The sequence below is a fragment of the Centropristis striata genome, chromosome 1 (genome assembly GCF_030273125.1).
Source record: "Centropristis striata isolate RG_2023a ecotype Rhode Island chromosome 1, C.striata_1.0, whole genome shotgun sequence".
NCBI classification, from domain to species: domain Eukaryota; kingdom Metazoa; phylum Chordata; class Actinopteri; order Perciformes; family Serranidae; genus Centropristis; species Centropristis striata.
In genome coordinates, this window is record NC_081517.1 from 5,626,446 (window position 1) to 5,648,397 (window position 21,952).

Genomic DNA, 21,952 nt, shown 5'->3' on the forward strand with positions numbered 1-21,952 from the left:
TTAAACTTTAAATGTTATGTATTGTACCCTGTTGAAGCTACTGAATCTTTTACATGTTTATTGAATAAATTATGTCAAAATTACTTTTAAAAACTTTCTTTTTCACTTGTGCACCATATTTCTTCAAATTGTGTTTATTTAGTCTATTTTAAGACCAAAAAAAACACTCAAAATATTATTTTCCTAACTGGCATCATAATGTGTATCATAGAGGGTTGAAAAGAAAAGGGCAACTGCTTTCCAACTGTTTCCAAAAGCTGTCATAACTACAGCAATCACAGACCCATTCAGCTGAAAGTTGCCAGATCACCCAAATGTTTGATTCTTTTGCTCCAGTTAACATTTGTTTATGGCTGTTCCTCGCGTCCTTATCGCTCACAACCCATTCTGAACTAGATCCCCAATCTAAATATTATGATAAAGGCAGTGTAAAATAGCTGGTAGTCTTAATAAGTAGGAAAGTTTTGTTACTTACTGATCGAGTATGAAGAATGTCAACTTAACGTTGGTTTTTAATCCTCTCTTTGAGTCTTTCTTGGCTCCTTGTGTCAACGGGGATCTTTTTTCTGTTGCTGGGTAAAGCTTCCACCATTCCTCCGGTTGTTTCATGGCCTGCCGTTCCAGCCAAATTACCAGGGTAGTGGCACTTCCTGTTTAGTGCCATAAATTGAGCCTTTCTTTTATCATTCAATCCGATCTAGCAGCAGACAATATTTGTATATACTGAAAGAGGCTTAATGGGGGAGCGATCTGATAGTGTCATTTTTCTATAGCCATCAAATTGTTCAATCAGCCTTTTTAACCCTTTGATGCACAACATGGGTCAAAAATGACCCACATTCATTCCCCATGTTATTTCATGCTGGCTGTGTTTTTTTGTGCTGTCTTTTGATATCAACTTATTTTATGATTGAATATTCCAAGTATGCTTTAAATAACTTGTTTTTGATAACAACAGATCATTATTTCCATTTTGCTTCTCATACTTTATGAAGAAAACAAGGTTTTGTATTATGACATAGCTAACTACTTTACATTTACATTTAGCAGACGCTTTTATCCAAAGCGTCTTACAGGAAGAATAAAAACAAACAATGAAGGTACAGTGCAATAAGAGCTATTAGTGCATCAATAAGTGCTAGTGACAATTCTTTAAGGAGTAGAATTATCATGTGGTGCTAGGAGAGAAGATGCTCTCTGAAGGTCTTCAGGAGGTTTTTAAAGGTAGCTGCTCTGGTAGGAACTGGTAGTGTGTTCCACCAGCGGGGAACAAGAAATGCAAAGAGTCCGGATTGCCTTGGACCAACGGGGGGCAGAGCCAGGCGCCATTCATTGGAAGAGCGCAACGGTCGTGAGGTAGCATATGTCTGAATCAGGGCGTTCAGGTAGGTAGGAGCAGTAATGGAGACAACTTTATAGGCAGCATTAGAGATTTGAATTTGATGCTTTGGGCTGCAACAGGTAGCCAGTGGAGCTCAATGAGCAGCGGAGTGACATGTGACCTTTTTGGCTGGTTGTAGACCAGGCGCGCTGCCGCGTTCTGGAGCTAAGCTTAGTTAAGAAGTTAGCTAAGTAGTTAGCTTAGCAAGCTACTTAGTCAAGAAGTTAGCTAAGTAGTTAGCTTAGCAAGCTACTTAGTTAAGAAGTTAGCTAAGTAGTTAGCTTAGCAAGCTACTTAGTCAAGAAGTTAGCTAAGTAGTTAGCTTAGCTGCTTAGCCAAGAAGTTAGCTAAGTAGTTAGCTTAGCAAGCTACTTAGTTAAGAAGTTAGCTAAGTAGTTAGCTTAGCAAGCTGCTTAGCCAAGAAGTTAGCTAAGTAGTTAGCTTAGCAAGCTACTTAGCCAAGAAGTTAGCTAAGTAGTTAGCTTAGCAAGCTACTTAGCTAAAAATGGATATAGGTAATTTCTTCCCATGTTGTGCATTAGAAGAGTAGTGACACAAAAAGGAATTTTGTAAAAAAAATGAATAAAGGAAAACATAAAATTAGGATGCATGATGATCAAAAAACAAACAAATTGAGGAAAACCTGCAATACTGAATGATGAAAATAATTCATTGCAAAGCTATAAAACATAAAAACTCATACATATCGGGTCACTTTAGACCCATGTTGTGCATCGAAGGGTTAATAATAATAAACAAAGCAGAGAAGTTACCCATTGTCACTTTAACTTTTAGGCTGTTATTTAATATTAGTCATTGTGTTAGAAGACCTGTCAGTCAATGAGAGTAATACCAGACACCAAAAACTGCATATTGAGTTTGAGTTCAGCCCAGGAAATATTTTCCACATGGTGGCAATGCTAAGCTGGGTCCCCTCGTGTCTTTCTGCAGACACTGATCACATTGCAACATGTTTTCACAATTCTATTTTCTCTCCAGATGTGCTGAGTGCTGCGCCTCAGTCAGTGTGTGTGTGTGTGTGTGTGTGTGTGTGTGTGTGGGTGTAACCTCTGTCTAAACGGAGTGTGTGCAGTGACACTGTTGAACTCCTTCACTCCTGACGGTGTCATGGTTAGACATGGAGCGCTGGGTGAGGAAGTATGTGGGCGTGTGTCGGTGCACGTGTTTCATTTGCACATGCATGTAGAGATGTTTTAATGAGGGCGGTTAAATTATGCACGTGTTTGTCCACATGACAACATCTGCTCATCAAAGATTGTGTTAAAATTATTATCAGTCTAACCTGCACTGCAGTATGAACTGGAAGGATGTGCAGCTTTACAAAGCGTGTAGCACACAATCATGGAAAGCACCAATATCTAGCAATTTTCCACCGTTTTCTTGATAATAACCAAAATCTTTATCAAGAAAACCATGGAAAATGTCTAGATATCAGCTCTTAAATTAAACTCTTATCAGCTATTTTTATTGTTATCATTATATTTGTCCAAACCAATGTACCTTTAGTTGTACCAGGCATTCAAATGAACAAGAAATTGAAGAAAAAAAGGGTGGTCAAATTTTTTTTCCATGACATGTACACTGTAAGTTAAGTTCAATGTAAACTAAATCCTGAAACAATTTAACACAACAAATCCCTTGCCACAGTAGGCTTACATTACACATTTGAATGCATAAGAAATATAACAAGTTTTTTTGTCTTAAACTACATGTTATCAGCATACGGAATAAAGAGAATACATTACGGAGAATAAATTAAATACATTAAGATATGAAATGTTTCATTCTGTGTGTAATGGATCTATATAATGTGTTATTTCCACTTTTTGAATTGAATTACTGACATAAATAACCTTTTAATGATATTCTAATTTATTGAGATGCACCTGTAGTATCTCGTATGTACAAGATAAACTTTTTTTTGGTTTTGGCCAACAATGTCCGAAAAAAATAATAATTTCACCTTGCCTTTCAGGGCTTCTGTATGGGCCGTTGTTTAGGTGGTTAAAATACTTTTGTGACAGGCCCGGCCTGCAGTCTGTTCTCCAAACTGGGAACATGCAGACCATCATCTACTGCAGTAATACATCGACTGTGGGTAAGTACCTCATACAACCCTGCAAAAAAAGACACAAAATGACAAAAAAAAGACACAAAATGACAAAAAAAAAAAAGACTAAAAAAAGGCACAAAGTGACCAAAAAATGACTAAAAAAGACACAAAATGACTAAAAAAGACACAAAATGACTAAAAACAGACACAAAATGACCAAAAAGACACAAAACTAAAAAAAGTCACAACAACATACACAAAATGACTAAAAAAAAGAGAAAAAATTAGAAAAAAAGACAAAAAAAAGACACAAAATTACAAAAAAATGACTAAAAAAGACACAAAAAGAAAAAAAACCCCACAAAAATACTAATAAAAACACACACAAAGACACAAAATAACTAAAAAAGAAACAACGGACACGAAAAGACATGAAAGGGATTCAAAAATTGACTAAATAGCCCAAGACTCCATAGAGTTAATGTAAAAAAAAAAAAAAAAAAAAAAAAAAAGGTGTAATTCTATGTATGATGTTATTTTCCTCAGCAGGATTGGTAGCACTTCATTTTTATCTCATTCCTCATCACCACAGATACTTTTTCTACGAAACTGTGACCAAAACAAAGATTCATATTCCCAAATTTTAATTTTCATCTGTTAAATATACAACTTTTTTCATACAATCATTGAGTTGGAATAAAAATTTCAAGATGCATACATAAGAAAACACAACAGCATCGAGCAAGTGAGAAATATTGTCCTCTGTTTTGTATTTCCTCTTCACATAATGTATCGTAAAGGGATGAGGTGGCGTCCCTCATGCCACGAGGCTCAAGAGAAAGCTGCTTGCCAGCAATTAAATACATGTCAACCAACAAATACATTCATTGTTACGAAAAAAAGTCTATTTTTGACAGCATTCACTCGTATTGAAATGTTTAGGAGCAAGAATCTCTATAGAAACCGTAAACAGATTACATTCAAGCAATGTGTTTATTACTAGTCCTCCTTCCCCAAATTCATATTCAAGTTTTAACAATATTCTCTCCTTGAGGCTTTTAAATAATCCTTCAACACACAGATTTTGGCAGTAGTGAGAGTTGAAGACACTGGTTGTGTTTGTTCAACAGATGTGGTTTTTAAACTAACACTGGGTAAAAAGCGGTTCGACCCAGTTCTGCAGAACCAGTCAGACACTTCCAGCAGTGCAAGTGCATTTAATAAGTACTCCTACAAGGCAAAGCAATTAGCTCGGGATTTTATCCCTCACTAGGAACTGCGCTGTCCCAGATTTTGGGAAGAAAAAAAAAAAAAAGAAAAGCTTTCTGAAGAGTTCTTAAGATTCCCAAACATAGTGAACCACAGATCTGGTAGTTTGTGGTTTCTAAGTACTTCTTCTTCTTCTTTGGCCATTAGCCCCACTAAGAGACCTTGCAAGAGACTTCAGTAGGTACTTTGGGTGGGTAAAAAAAAAAAAAAAAAAAAATCTTTTCTGCCTCCTAACAATAAACAAAGCCCACCTCTGTGGAAAAGCCGATTATCCAATCAAGTCACCATAGCAACCAGAAACAGCCCCAAGGTCTCTAGGAGACACTGGTATGCCAATCTCTGCAGCTTCTCTTCACTAACTGAACGATGGGCAGAAGCCAAGTTTCATCTTTTACTTTTCTACCCACCGTGTCTTCGTCTTCATTTCTCCTCTCGCCAAAGAAATATGAGCAGTGTGATATTCACGTCTTCCTGACTTCAGGACAGAAAAAGAGCTGTTGCAGATCTCTCCTCGGCTGCCCCCCCCCCTTCACACGTCTCTGACTACCAGGAGGAGAAAAAGGGGCGCTTGCAGTGGAAGGTTTGTGTGAAGGCGTTGCCCAGCGTGACCACGCGTCCCTGGCCGCCGGAGCGGCTGCGCTCCACCACCACCCGGGGCATCTGCACCAGCTGGATGGGGCTCTTCCCGTCTTTCAGCGCCTGGGTCAGGTTCAACACCTGCAGATAAAGAGAAGTCATGATGCACGGCATACACAAAACATTTTCATTTTGAGTACTGGTTGCATTTGACAGTCTCTGTGAGTCTAAAGCAGGGATGGGCAACTTAAATGCTGGAGGGGGCCACAATTTTTCATGGACGCTACCACAGGGCCACATATAGGAGCGTGCACTTAACCAGATATGATGAAACTGCAATTTTAAATATGTTTACAGTGCAGTAACTTAACATATTTCATGCTCAAATGCATGTATAACAGTATAAATAGGAATACAAAAGGTTTGAAGCAAATAAAAAATAACCACTTACTGTGATTTCTTTTTATTTCAGTGCAAGAACAGCAGACCAACATTAATTGCAAGAAGTAATTTTGTGCATTTTTACACTGCACTTTTAAGATTTCCCATTTAAGATTTCCTATTTCCCATTAGACCATCCCTGGTCTAAAGGGATGACTCAGATTTTTTGTATGATGTAGTTGTTCATAGTCTGATTCACTTAATGCTACCTAAACATCAGAAGACTTTGAAAAGATTTGGAAAAGACTCCCGGAAAACTATCGTGTCACACCTGCTCACATCTAAAGACAAGTGTTCAGAGTTTTCAGTCCCAGCCAAGTCTCACACTGAGATTTTAGACAGACTGTGAATCTTGTGCGGTAACTATTAATAAACTACAAAAAGAAGAAGAGGATAAGACGCCACAAAATGCCCCCTCCAAAGCTGAAAAAGGGTTTCTGTTTTTCTGACATGAAAAGTTGACTATTTTACAGTAAAAATAGATATAAGGAAGAATAAAGGAAAGTCTAGAAATGAATTCATGATATACATTTATGTCCTATTTAATTAAAAGTGTGTTTAATTGAATAATTATATCTATCACCTCTATCAACTTTCATTTAGTTAATCATCCATTAATCATTGATTATTTATTACTTATTTATGTATACATTTATTTATACATTTTAACTGGGTCTCCTTACTCTTCTCTTTACTAAGAAACATCTAAATATGTGAAATCACTATATTTTTATTCAGGACTGAACTTACTAGCATTATTGTGATGTGGAAGTGGTTTTACTGGCTGATCTGGAACCGTCATCTATTGGTTGGTGATTGTGTTACGTCACTGAGACTTGAGATAATATCAAACAGTTTGATATGATCCAAACCAAGACTAGGAAAAGACTGATATGAAACAGAGCAGATTACTACCTTAAACTTAACCATGGAGATGATGGAGTGCCGTGACTCCAGTAAAACTCCTAGATTTACTAAAGACTTTCAGTTTTTAGTCTGGGACTGTGGAAATCTTTTGGTGTAAGTCCAGCATAAGTCCCACAATATCACAAACAAACTGATGGAGGCAGCAGTAGACCAGCTCCTCCTGTGCTCTGTGGAATAAAATGACTGTTCTTATAAAACAGTTGGTTGCTTTGAAGAGAGTACATACATAATGGTTATAACAGCTTCAGTTCCCCTTTGAAAAAGGGCTGTCTGGCAGCACGGTTAAGTGCTGAAAATATTCTAAACATAGCATACAGTTAGACTGATATTGATTTATTTATGTAGTTGATACTTCTGCTTTCTACTCCCAACTGACTGCTATCTTCTAATGTGTCCTACAGAGTCTAACTGCAGTAACTATGCAAAGGGTACAACTGAGAAAAACTGCTTTAAAAGGTTTTAAATGTTTTTTAACTGGCAAGCCAAATGGTTTATAGGTAGGTAAGTGATACGACACTTATTTCTACATGAATTGATGATGTCATTATTATGCTCAAAATCATGATGATTTATTTGACCTTTGACCCCAAAAATGTGGTTACTGCACTCTGGTTTTGCTGTAAAAGGTTCTAATAGTAATGCACAAACAGAGAGCAGTAACAACAATGTTGTTGTCTTCTTTCAGCTTTTATATTTTGTTTTCAGTGAATAAACATTCTCAAATAATTGTGTTATAAGTGTATTTAAAAGTGTTTAACAACTCTATTCAAAGACTTGTGTATTGTAGACTTAACAAATTTTGCAGTGTGTGTTTCAACATTTTTAATGCAATCTTTTGTGTTCACTGTTTTTTGTGTGATTTTGTGTGTTTTTTGTGTTTTTATCTGTTTTTTATTTTTATGTTTTCAGTTCATGTGTTTTTTGTGTTTTTTGTAATTTTTGTGGGTTTTTTGTGTTTTTATGTGTGTGGTCTGTGGGTTTTTATGTGGGTTTTTTAAATATTTTTTTGTGTGTGTTTTTTGTATTTTTTGTGTGTTTTTTTGTGTTTCAAAATGTTGATCCAGTAAGTCATAATGACATAATAATAATAATAATAATAATAATCAGGTGAGGTTGAGCTGAAAAAGATGATACCAGCATGGCGTGGTAATCATTATTTAAGTTGCATATACAGGCAGAATGAAAAAGAGTCAAAAACCAACAAAACAGCCCCAAACTCCAAAGGGTTAAACAGCTATGAAATCTAAAGCAACAGTGTTATGCCAGACGAAACTAATAAAAAAAGGCTTTAAATGAATTTTCCGTTGCCTCGATTAATGGTGGGGGGAATGGTTATAAAAGAGCATTATGTAGCCTGAACAGAAAACGACAACACTATTAGGAGAATTGCATAAAAAGATGGACTTCCTTAATTAAATGAACTGCATGCTGCTGTCTTTGACTAATTCAATCATCACGCTGTGACACACTCAGTGGTCACAGAGGTAAAGGAAAGCCAGTAGAGCAAAACAGACAAACAGGAAAGGTGAGGCAGGGCTGTAGCTGGGTGGATGTTGAGAAATTAGGTTAAGATGGGTGGTGACGAGGTTGCAAAGCAAACAACAAAAGTGAGTGAAAGTAGGCCACTGGAGAGAGAAAGGAGAGCAAGGTGGGATATAAAAGGAAAGAACAAAATAGAGGACACAAAAAACGTCAGAGAGGCTGATAGGAAAAGTAAAAACATGTGCAGTTTAAAAAAAGAAAACTCACCTGTCCTCTCATAACAGACATCTGTCTCTCAAACATGGTTTTGTCAAAGCCTTTATCCGTCTTAAGAGAAGAAAAAAACAGACATCAGTACGTTCAAAAGTGCCCATGTGACTTTGTTTCCTTCATTCAAGGTTCATTCACTTTTTGAGTGGTCAAATTCAAGCACTTTTCAAGGACTTTCTAGCTTTTCCAGGACCTTACAAAGGTTTTAAGTTGAATGTTTTAGATGAGGACTTTCAAGCTAAAAAAAGGTAATTTCACTCAACCATACCGACAGACACGTCACATGCATGGCTCCTTTTTCTCCACACAAACTTGGCTATCAGTCAGATTTTTCATTTTATTTTAATTAACAAAGTATAAAGCTGCCAGGAACCCAAAATACAAACAAAAGACACATGTGTCTATGGAAATGTACCATTTTTTTTTTACCATTTATACACAAAAAAATAGTAATAGTTTTCATTGTAGAAAGAAAATTCACAATTTAAAAATGGTCTAGAAACATAAATGTCACACTGTGAAAGCTCCTATGATTGCACTTTCAACTGGCTTTCTCAGCTTATCTACATATCATATATAAATAAAGTTATTACTGTAAATAAAACATGTGTATTTTCAATAAATAGATGGACTCCAGAGGGTTAACAACCAAAAGTACAGTTTGTAAATCTCAATATTGAATTTATTATTTTTTTCATTGAACATGTGATTATCTATAGTCAGATTGCAAGAGAAATACAGGAAGAATGTCAAGCATTTTCAAGCACTTTATCCAAAATCAAAGCACTTTTCAAACCTTGAAAATACAACATTAAAATTTAAGCATTTTCAAGGATTTCAAGCACCCGTACGAACCGTTCATTGTAATCTGTACATGTAAAGAGAGAAAAGAGGGGAGAAGAGGAGTGTTGTGAGCTGTCTCGTACCTTGAACATCTCATAGAGGTCCTCACAGAGGTCCTGGACAAAGTTCATGTCGGAGAGGCGGGACAGCACCAGTTCTCTGGTCTCCTGGGAGAAGGCCACCTTAGCCTGGGGGAGCCATGCCCAGTGGAACGGGTCTGATGGTGGAACAACAGAAGACTTTGTCATGAGTTCTTACAACATGATGTGTGACGTAAACAACAGTCAGCCTTCTCCTTTCACTATCTGCAGAGTCCACATGTCAAGCTGGGCTTTACTGTTTTACTTCTAAACCTTAAAAAGGGATAGAAAAGGAGACCATTATGGCAAAAAAAAAATCAATTAACCCATTTAATCCTACTGGTCACAATAGTGACCATGAACATACTTCTTAGTTATAAGGCTCTATTCCTGCAGAATATGTCAAACAGAGAACCTGGTCTCACAGGAATCCGTGAAATAGCCACGGATTCGCTTAACTCAAAATCCGTGGAATAGCCACGGAATCACTCAAATTTCCGTGAAACTGACACGGATTTCGCTACAATGCAAGTTAATGACAGTCATACCCCGTGGCTATTCCATGGATATTTTTTCCTATTGGTTTGTTCCAAGTCACGTGACTTTCAAGGTTCCGGCTGTCAGAACAAAAAACATGGCGGACAGTTCTCTCATTTTTAGTGAAAAAAAAAAAATCAATATTTTGACTTAGTTTCTGCATAAAAATTGATTTTGATCGCATTTCTAGCGAGAAATATATGTTTTATTTTCTAAATATTCACTCAGTGAATGTACATAATCACTTTGTATGTTGGAATAGCCACGGGATATGACTGTCATGAACTTGTATTGTAGCGAAATCCGTGTCAGTTTCACGGAAATTTATGTGATTCCGTGGCTATTCCATGGATTCCTGTGAGACCATGTTGGAAACAAAGCTGCCCTGAGCCAATGGATGTTCTCCTCCTCCCATCACATTGGAAACGTCCAAAAGCAATAATGGTATGTCTGTTACAATAAAGTAACAATGTTGAATTAGACTGATAACTGCTTTTTTTGTTTGCTCTATGTGTGTGTATATATATATATATATATATATATATATATATATTATTAAAAAACCTATTACTATAAATGCTTTTATCATTGTAATTTAAATAAATAATTTCATAACACTCTGCTTTGTTATCTTGAAATGGATCTGTCAGATTTTTTCCCCCCATTTCATAGACTAAATGAGAAAAAAAAGGCAATAATCCAGGATGAAAGTGTTTTTTTGCCCTCTATTAGTGGTGACCAGGTGTTGAGAGAAAGAGCCAGAAGTAGAAGACAGATGGAGAATAAAGAGAGGTGAGGCAGGACAGAGGTACGTACAGGCTCTCCACTCGTCCGGGTGTTTAAAGGGGAAGGCCAGGCCGTTGTCTATTGCTGCGATCTTGCTGCAGGAGTCGGAGCTGCTCTCTGGCCACTCTGCATCCTACAGCCAGAGGAAAAGAGGATGAAAGGAGTCACGACCAACAACTGACTGGGAGATTAATGATCGATGGCCAGACTGCTCATTGATCACTGTCCAAAGGCCTGATTAATTATAGATGACAACCTTTTGCTCATTTATCAGTGCACAGCAAATAATGATTGATGATTGGGAGTCAGACAGTGTTCTGGTTGGTGGAACCAACAAAGTCACCAGGGCTCGGGTTTGTTCCAGACCTGCACTACTCCAGCTATTGTCTGTCAGCGTGGGCCCCTGTGTGTCCTGCATGTCAATGAGTGGCTCGGTCAAATAATACACAAGTGTGTGTGTGTGTGTGTGTGTGTGTGTGTGTGTGTGTGTGTGTGTGTGTGTGTGTGTGTGTTTGAGCATTTATGTGTGAGTGTTTACCGCTGCTTCAACAGAACAGTTCGGACAGTTCATGCATAACATTGACATTTGAATTAGGGGTGGGCAATATGGCCCTAAAAGAATATCACGATATTTCAGAGTCTTTTTTGCGATAACGATATTCTTGACGATATTACAAAATACTGAAAAATATATAGAAAATATGATTTTTTTTTGTCTTTATAAATAAAAATCATACAACCAAATAAAAATCTAAAAATGTCGTGTAAAGTGCAACTCTCAACAGTTGCCAAATACAAAAAAAAAATTACTCTTGAGTATTAGCAAGTAATAAAAAATAACCATCTATTAAAAGTTTCAATTTATATTTTCAGGTTTTAATATTTTTTCAGACTTTCTATATAAATTCTTAGACTTTTAATATATATCCTCAGGTTACATATATATATTCTCAGGTTTATATATATATATATATATATATATATATATAAAACAAGTTTATATATATTATCAGGTTTTGAATCCATGTATTATCCATAATAATTTCTTTAACAGCATGTCCTCCCGGGACAAAAAATTTGCACCATTTTTAGTTAAATGCATCAATCTTGTGCACTTTGAGAGCTAAATGTGAGCAAACACCTCACATAACATTTTTCACAGCCGGGCAGCACATGTGTGTATATGTATATGGTTATATATACTGTATGTGTGTATATGTATAGAGTTATATATACTGTATTTGTGTATATGTATAGGGTTATATATACTGTATGTGTGTGTATATGTATAGGGTTATATATACAGTATGTGTGTATATGTATAAGGTTATATATACTGTATGTGTGTATATGTATAGGGTTATATATACTGTATGTGTGTATATGTATAGGGTTATATATACAGTATGTGTGTATATGTATAGGGTTATATATACTGTATGTGTGTATATGTACAGGGTTATATATACTGTATGTGTGTATATGTACAGGGTTATATATACTGTATGTGTGTATATGTATAGAGTTATATATACTGTATTTGTGTATATGTATAGGGTTATATATACTGTATGTGTGTGTATATGTATAGGGTTATATATACAGTATGTGTGTATATGTATAAGGTTATATATACTGTATGTGTGTATATGTATAGGGTTATATATACTGTATGTGTGTATATGTATAGGGTTATATATACTGTATGTGTGTATATGTATAGGGTTATATATACTGTATGTGTGTATATGTATAGGGTTATATATACTGTATGTGTGTATATGTATAGAGTTATATATACTGTATTTGTGTATATGTATAGGGTTATATATACTGTATGTGTGTATATGTATCGGGTTATATATACAGTATGTGTGTATATGTATAAGGTTATATATACTGTATGTGTGTATATGTATAGGGTTATATATACTGTATGTGTGTATATGTATAGGGTTATATATACTGTATGTGTGTATATGTATAGGGTTATATATACTGTATGTGTGTATATGTATAGGGTTATATATACTGTATGTGTGTATATGTATAAGGTTATATATACTGTATGTGTGTATATGTATAGGGTTATATATATATACTGTGTGTGTATATGTAAAGGGTTATATATACTGTATGTGTGTATATGTATAGGGTTATATATACTGTATGTGTATATGTATAGGGTTATATATATTGTATATGTGTATATGTATAGGGTTATATATACTGTATGTGTGTATATGTATAGGGTTATATATACTGTATGTGTGTATATGTATCGGGTTATATATACTGTATGTGTGTATATGTATAAGGTTATATATACTGTATGTGTGTATATGTATAGGGTTACATATACTGCATGTGTGTAAATGTTTATGTACATCTGTTTAATGGTGCCTATGTGAGAATGTGTATGTATATGTATATGCATCTAGCCTACGCTGTTATAGTTTATCTTGTTGTTTATTTTTTTGGTTCACAAAGAAGAATTCATAAAATGAAAAATGAAATGGTTTTCAGCTTTTCAAAAACATTTTTCCTGCCAGAGAGAGGGAGAGGCATTAACTTGTATTAAAACTGCGGTCTAGCAGCAATCTAACTGCACTATAAATAAACTATTGATCCAATGTGCCATCTTGTGGATTTTCTTCAAGGGATGACGTCATAAAATATGACGGCAGACATTCAAAGCTTTATTCAAAAACCTCAACAGAAGTTTCAATGTGAACTCATTTCATTAGGTAGGCTACAGCTCTGTTGTTTATAGCATGAGTGGTATTTCATGATGAAAACATATTTGGAATCCAGCCATCAAATTATAAGACACAGGATTAAAATGGTTGTATAATTAGTGTGAACACACCCTAGTATGTGTTGATTTAACCTCACCTTCTCTCCTTCTCCTCCTCCTCCTCCTCCTCCTCCTCCTGGTTTTTCATACTTGATCAACCAGTTGTCGTTCCCTCGATCTGAGGAGGAAGCAGAGAAAAGTGCTGAGTAACAATGAAGGTTATAATAGTTTGGGATTTTTAATCAGTTTTAGTTTTAATTTTGTTGTGATGTTTTGTTTTCAAATTCAGTTCATTTTAATGAGTTTTTAGACTGAGTTTGCTAGTTTTAATTAGTTTTTATTTTCTGGAAAATGCTTTGTTTTAGTTTTTTTTGTAATGGGATATTTGTTGGGTGCCAGATTTTAAAAAGTTAACAGTTAACAGTTAACAATTAATTACACTGAAATAATCATTATGTATTATTTTATTATTAAAATAACATATAAACTATATATTCTATACTATAGCTATTCGTATTGCCTGTCAATCATTTGGAGAATTACTTTAAACACAACACAAATAAGCACAAAAAGTCATACATGTAAACAACAACATATTGAGTCCAGAAAAAAACTATCGGGTCCATTTTAACGATAAGTCGATATATATATATATATATATATATATATATATATATATATATTTATTAGAGAGCACAATCAGAAAGCTATCAAAGTTATGAACTATAATGATGAGTGAAAATTAGATGCAACACAAGAGAATCTGCAAATAGGGCGACAACGCTGGCGAGTGATGGCGTGTAAACACTGTTTGAATGTCAACGCAGACACACCCTCACCTGTGTTTCTAATAACGTAATCCAACACCACCAGCCGCTCAAACTGGGACTGCAGCTGCTTCCTGATGTTCTCTGGCAGCGGCTCAGCCTCAAAGCGCCGCAGCCAGTAGTCCGCCTCACGGTAGCCCTCCACGAAGAGCTGGAAGGAGCCAACCTGGAAGCAAAACACACACCACATCACATCTCATCTATCTATAAAAGCAGGAAGCGTCTGTGTGTGTGGATGCGTGTCTAGGGCAGGGGTCTCAAACTTGTGGCCTTTTCTAGTAATTTAGTGTCTTTTTTTGGTTATTTTGTGTCTTTTTTGGTCTTTTTTGTCATTTTGTGCCTTTTTTTGGTCATTTTTGTGTCTTTTTCTCTGAATTTTGTGTCTTTTTTTGGTTATTGTGTGTCTTTTTCATGTCATTTTGTGTCTTTTTTAAGTAATTTTGTGTCTTTTTTTTGGTCATTTTGTGTCTTTTTTTGGTCATTTTGTGTCGTTTTTTAGTAATTTTGATATTGCCTCCAGCGGAAATTTGAGTTTGAGACCCCTTGTCTAGTTCATATCTCTCTGTCCGTTAGTCAGACTGACCTCAGATTTCATATTGTGTCTTGCACATGGCACGAAGGTGTGAATCCTCGATTTAGAAAATTTTTGAATACATTTTTCAAAATATCATTATTTACGTAGGACATGTTGCAGCATTGCACTGTTTCCGATCGGACGCCTTTTAGGGGAGCTCCGCCCCCTTTTAGGGGAGCTCCGCCCCATTGTGTGATAGTCCTACACCTGGTCAGTAACACAATTCACTCTGGATTTCCACCCTGACTCATCTCATCTGGAAGTCTATTTAGCCTACCTATCTGTAGGAGTTTTAAAGTGAGCTACAAGGTTTGATTTTCCAGTAATATTCAAATAGTTTCCAGCTAATATCAATGTTCAATGTGTATGTGCTGGATGGTGTGGTACCTTATGAAAAGTGTTTTATGCATGTAATGTGCAAATTCTGTTATTCACATCCATCTGTTTGTGCTGCATGTAAACTTATTCCCTCCTATATCTGTGTCTGTAAATATGTCTAACCATGTTGAATGATTTAGTTTCTTTTTCTTAAAAAAAAAAAAAAAAGAGTATTACATCTCATTGTACATCCCACTTTAACACACAACCTCATTTGGCCATAATTGAAAAATCTACTTCATCTCCCACTATACAAATTGCTACCTATGGCACTGCACTAGTACACATAAAAACAGTGTTGTGGAAATAGCAGGCAGCTTGTTTCTATGGTAATGGTGTGGTGGGGTGCAATGATGTAACGTGAATTTCTGATGTCAACAGGCTGAAATGTCAGCAGTGCATATAAAAGATGAAACTTCCTCGTACTACTTCCTGAACACGTAGGTTAGCTTCACCATCTCCAAAGCTACAGATCATCAAGAAGGAAGTCTCAGATAAGAGACAGCGAGCTGCATGTTGTGTTGTTCTACTGGATTCTGATGAAATGCTAAAACTGGCGTTGGATGCTAGAACAGCACACTAACAAATTAGATCAAAATACACAATCGGTGCTTGAAAGGCCCTGAAAAAAGAGCACATATTGAGGCAGAGATGACATTTATGCTTCCTCTGACCTATTTCTTGAATAAACCTGTCTTTTCAGGGAACAGAGTGTGTGACATGATTCCTTTTACTGTCCTCTGCCAGGGCTATTCTGAGCCCTCCGCTCGCTGAGACCACAACCCTTTCATTTCATTACCATGAGAAGTAGACCGTGTAGACCATGGGTCTCAAACTCGCGACCCGCGGGCCAATTGCGGCCCTCGTGACGATATTTTGTGGCCCCCACCTTGATATTCTCCCTTCTACCTTTTGATAATGCCTTCAGCGGCCCCCAGGAATTTGAGTATTCGAGACCCCTGATGTAGATGTTAAAAAACAACAACATGATATTTAAATAAACTGTTTAACCCAAGTGTGTTACTATGGCGATTTTGGCTTTTGAATTTTTCAATCATTTTGGCTGTGACATTGGATATATTTTTGTTCAACCTCAGCTTATATAATAAAATACAGATGTTTTCTTGGTCATGATTTTTGTTATCATCAAGAAAACCATGGAAAATGTCTAGATATCAGCTTTTAAATTAAACTCTTATGAGCTATTTTTGTTGTCATCCTTATATTTGTCCAAACAAATGTACCTTTAGTTGTACCAGGCATTAAAATGAACAAGAAATTGAAGAAAACAATGGTCCAATAATTTTTTCCATGACTGTATATTAGTATTTGTTTTGAGTACCTTCAGCTAGAAGGTGTTTTTAACAACACAGAGTGTAAAAACAATAGGTGAACACCACACAAAAATGAACAGGAGACGAGTTTCCAACCATGCCCGTACAAAACATTAGTCCATGACAGGGAATAAACACACTGTGTTACCTTTGGTGGGAGGCCCACTCTGTGGAAGCGTCGTCCCACCTTAGGGACTTTCTCTAAGGCGTACTTCTTCCCCCTGGATTTGGCTCTGTCGATGGCGCTGTAGTGGAACGTCTCACTAGCCAGATACACCACCTGATAAAAGGATCAAACGCTCAGTTACCACTGCTTTACTAGTAACCACTGCTCCGACAGATAGAAAAAATATCACGTCTATATCCCAGTTAGGGATGGGCGATATGGACCAAAAGCCATTTCCCGACATATTTAGACTGACTATCGATATATGATATATATCCTGATATTTTTATTGCAAAGTGAGAGCAAATGTTCAGTCAAAGCTAAATATGACACGTCACAAGTAGTTTAAATGAAATTGTTTATTTAAGTGAAGATAAATACTGTATAACAGGAGAGCCTTTTTTCAAATTAAAGCTCCATAAAGTACACATTTAAATAAAAAAAATATCTTGAATAAAAATAGCATATGAAATAAAATAGGCCAATCTTTTTGAGAAAAGAATAACGAACATTACAAAAGAATTAAATATGACAAACCCTAGTAAGGGCAGCATTTATATATAGAGAAAGAAAAAAATTGAACTATATAGATATGTGCGATATGGTCTAATTCCATATCACATTAAAAAACATTTTTATTTATTTAATCATTTATTTATTTTTTGTAAGTAGTTATAAGTAGTTAACCCTCCTGTTATGTTCGTTTCTCAGGAACAGCAATAATGTTTGTGGGTCAATTTGACACAGGGCATGTTTTATTATCCAAAAGTGCCAGAAACTAAAAAATCCCAATAAACATAGTTTATATCTCATTATTAACTCCATTGCTAACCATCTCAATCAATATTAAGTGCAATGGTGTTCTTTTTTTTTTATTATATTTTTTATATTGATATATCGCCCAGCCCTAATACCGGTCCACTGCTGAATATTCTGCTTAAAAACATTCACAGGAGTTCACTGTGATTTCAGTCAAACTGTAACAGCATGTTGCAAATTTAAAAAATGTTCAAATGCAATAACATGCATGCAGCCAGAGCCCCCACCTTGGTTTTGGGCACCACTCCCAGTCCCAGCTTGGTATCAACCAGTGAGGCAGCAGCCTCTGAGAGGTAACCCTGGTTAGGCAGCAAGCAGCCTCGACCGAAACAACACGGACAGCACAGCTGGAGAGGGAGAGGACAGGCTTTGAGACTTTGAGAAAAGTCTTTCAAAATAAAATCCTAGATAAGAGTACTGTGATATGAATTTAAATAAATTAGAATATGATGGAAAAGTTCATTTCCAGTAGTTCAAGTCAAACAGCCCCAACCAAGAATTGAGTCATATAGATGGACATACTTTTCCGAGGCCAAGATTTCCATATTAAACATACTTTTTAAAATTGTTTTTTGTAATATTCAAATCTTTTGAGACAGTGAATTTTTAGGTCTTCATTAAATGTAAGCCATACTCATTATAATTAGAGGAAATTAAATAAATTAAGACATTAAATGTTTCATTCTGTGTGTAATGGATCTATATAATGTGTTTTTTGAATTGAATTACTGACATAAATAAACTTTTCTATCATATTCTAATTTATTGAGATGCACCTGTGTTTGGAGCAGTTAGCAAAGTGTATATCTGAATTTTAATAATCAATTATTAGTATTCATTTTTAGATTTTACTTTGATGTATCAGTCAGCAATTTCCTCCTGATTATAGTCTAAATATAGCAGGAAATCAACATAAAAAAATATATGTATATACATTTTAAAATGACTTTGCAAATGTTTTATAAACTAGGGAATATAAAGAACACATTTTCTAAATGCCTAGAACCCACAATATAAATTAAGATGTGAAATGTTTCATTCTGTGTCTAATGGATCTATATAATGTGTTATTTCCACTTTTTGAATTTAATTACTGACATAAACTTTTTTTTCATATTCTAATTTATTGAGATGCACCTGTATATTGTTTTCACACACATACACATAACACCGTTATGACATCGTGTATGTACCTTATGAAAATATTTGGTCCATTTGGGGTTCAGGTGACCATAAGGCTCCTCTGACTTTGGTTTGAAAACACCAATGACTTTCTGTAGAAGAAAGAGAGAATAATAGAGTATTACATTAAACATGCATTTTGACTTATATTTAGCACATGGCAGCACAACAGGAGCAGACAGCACACAGGGACATAACTAGTACGAGCTGTTTTAAATGTTAAGAGACCTTGAAAGAACGAGCTTATGGGTGATTCTCATGAACATGGTGCAGCTCTTTGCAAAAATCAAGAGCATTGAATACATATTTCCTTTGACCCTTTATAACATACAATCTAAAGTCACTGTTTAATATGAATTTATAATCTATTTAAAACATTTTAAGGTATTTTCTGACATTTTTAGAGACACTGTGAGCAAAATTCTTTACCTTAACACATTTTTAAATAAAAAAAACAACGAAAGTTTTTCTTTGGCAAGCACTTAAATATGCTCAAGAGTAGCTGGTATCACCAAAATGTATTTTATTAAAATATACACATATATTAATGCAAACGATTCTATCATTACCGTAACATTTAACCTTTTTTTCTCATTCATTTTCATTCAGATTTTGTTCTTTATACATTGTTAAAAACCATTATATTTGATTATATTCTGTTAAATTATACATTTTTAAACAAATGTGTATTTATTTTTTTATAAAGTTTATTAAACATTTATTGTATATAAGTGTGAGGAAAACATGACATTTTTATCTGGACGCATTACGGTAATTCATTTGTGAATCAAAAATATGTTCAAAAATATAGAAAACATTATTTTTAACACAAAACAATGAATTGTATCTCTTTATGGCTATATTGTTCATTCATATAAAAGTGAAATATATTTAGTTTAATTAAGTATGTCCTTATAATCTTCACAGACATAACTTAGACTGGCTTCATGAGAATCACCCATATAGACCCCTAAAGGAAAGACCTGTAAAGTTATGAGCAACAAATGGAAAGTGACAGAGGTGCTGCTAACAAGTTCCAGATCAATATATTGTCCCTGTAGTGTACATTAAAGCTGTAAATGTGATGCTAACCATGCATCTGTTATTGATGCGAGCTTCGCTAGCTGCATTATTCAGCAAGTCTCTGCTGTGGATTCCTGCTCCTGTGATCTATACAACTGGCCTCCCGTTCAAGCAATGTAGAACCACCTATTAGAGACGTTACATGAGCTAAATGTCAAAAAGCTTGCACATTTAATCACCAGCTTGAACTTCTACACTATTGAGATAGATTTGAATGTGGAACGTGAATATTTAATGCTTCCTTTACCCATTTAGGCCTAAAACGGCTGTAAAAAAAATGCCTGTAAAACCTCTGGGTGATTTTAAAATAACCCCTAAAACCTGAAGTTTTTCTGGAAATTTAACAGAAGTGTCAACACTTCTACTAAATAATAGATTTTTCAGCCTCTGTAGCAGATAGAAATGAAATTCAAAAAGGATTTGAGAGCTTATAGCAGTTATATCTGAGCTCCCTCCGCTATAGTCGTCTTCTGCCATGATTTCAGTTCTGGAAAAGTCCCATGATGCCTTGTGACACTCCCACATGTATTCTCATTTTGTGTCTTTTTTTAGTCATTTTGTCTTTTTTGGTCATTTTTTAGTCATTTTATGTCTTTTTTTTTTTTTGTCATTTTGTCTTTTTGGTCATTTTTTGTCTTTTTTTAGTCATTTTGTGTCTTTTTGTGTCTTTTTTGGTCATTTTGTGTCTTTTTTGGTAATTTTGTGTCTTTTTCAGTCATTTTGTGTCTTTTTTTAGTCATTTTGTGTTTTTTTGTGTCATTTTGTGTCTTTATTTAGTCATTTTGTGTTTTTTGTGTCATTTTGTGTCTTTTTGTGTCTTTTTGTGTCATTTTTTGGTCATTTTGTGTCTTTTTTTTGGTGATGATTTCAAAGTTCTGGAAAAGTCCCATGTTGCATTGCGACACTCCCACATGTATTCTGATGCATTTCATTGGCCAAGAGACAGTACTGTAGTTAAGTACAGTTTTGAGGTACTTGTACTCTATTTGAGTATTTCCACATTTGTAACTTTATACTTCTACATTTTAAGGTAAATATTGTACTTTTTACTACACTAAATTTAGCTGAGAGCTTTAGTTACTTTTCAGGCCGAGATTTAACATGAAAAACATGATCAATTTAAAGTGATTATGCATGTTTATCAATTAAACCACATAAATGTATATTAAGTAGTTAAAATGAGCCCAACATTGACAACAGGAAAACACTTCTTACATAAATGCATCAAAAATAATAATCTAATAATATATTTACAACATATATAACAATCTGAGTGGGTCCACTCTGCATAATGAGTACTTTTACTTTTGATACTTAAAGTACACTTTGATGCTGATACTTTTGTACTTTTACTCCAGTAAGTTTTAAATGCAGGACTTTTAGTTGTAGTGGAGTAATTTCACAGTGTGGTATTAGTACTTTTACTGAAGTAAGAGATCTGAATATAATAATATCTCCTTCTCACCCCTTTTGGGTCTTTGACGAAGTAGCTCCCACTGGAACCCTGGGAAATCCTCTCTGGAAAGACGCCGTTCTCGATAGCTTGTTCTGCCCTTTGAATAATATCTGCAAACTCTGGATCATCAGGGAAATGGTTGAAGTCTCCACTGCTGGTACCTGGAGCCAGAAAAGAGTTCAGGTTGATATTAAGAATCTACATTATGGGCAATCATACCATCCATTTAACTATCAACTAACCTTAACGAACAGAATAATAATACTACATCCAAAATACAGTGTGAGCATACAGTGGCAATGACGTTTTTTATAACCTTAAAGCATCATCAGGAAATATCCATGGTAAGCTGTGTCAAACATACAAAATGAGCTGATTGGCATGAAAGACAATAGACAAGAATCTTTTTTCTGTGTATTAATGATGAAAACCATTGAAAACATGCATAGGTCATCTTTGCAAAAACTTATTTAAATAGTAGAAAGAATATTGCTCTGTGAAAAAGAGAGGAACTTCATCCAAATAAAGTATATTTTTATTAGAGGTGTGAATCAGCAGAGGCCCACGGTACGATTTTATCCTGATACTTAAGTCACGATACAATATTATTGTGATTTTAAGCATTTTGCGATATGGTGAGTATTGCAATACAATATATTGAGATTTAACT

At 35.1% G+C, this 21,952-nt stretch overlaps 1 protein-coding gene across 1 annotated transcript in view; it reads right to left on the reverse strand.

The window, feature by feature from the left end:
* Positions 1-4,082: 4,082 nt before the first annotated feature.
* pi4k2b (phosphatidylinositol 4-kinase type 2 beta) overlaps positions 4,083-21,952 on the reverse strand; it is a 29,223-nt gene continuing 11,353 nt past the window's right edge. The window contains exons 2-11 of the mRNA XM_059358175.1: positions 21,292-21,443; positions 18,755-18,835; positions 17,789-17,908; positions 16,725-16,856; positions 14,303-14,456; positions 13,562-13,641; positions 10,697-10,799; positions 9,347-9,480; positions 8,418-8,477; positions 4,083-5,441 (exon numbers count right to left, since the gene is read on the reverse strand). Of these exons, the coding sequence (XP_059214158.1) occupies positions 5,268-5,441; positions 8,418-8,477; positions 9,347-9,480; positions 10,697-10,799; positions 13,562-13,641; positions 14,303-14,456; positions 16,725-16,856; positions 17,789-17,908; positions 18,755-18,835; positions 21,292-21,443 (1,190 nt within the window). The 3' untranslated portion in view covers positions 4,083-5,267. The remainder of the gene's footprint in view (positions 5,442-8,417; positions 8,478-9,346; positions 9,481-10,696; positions 10,800-13,561; positions 13,642-14,302; positions 14,457-16,724; positions 16,857-17,788; positions 17,909-18,754; positions 18,836-21,291; positions 21,444-21,952) is intronic.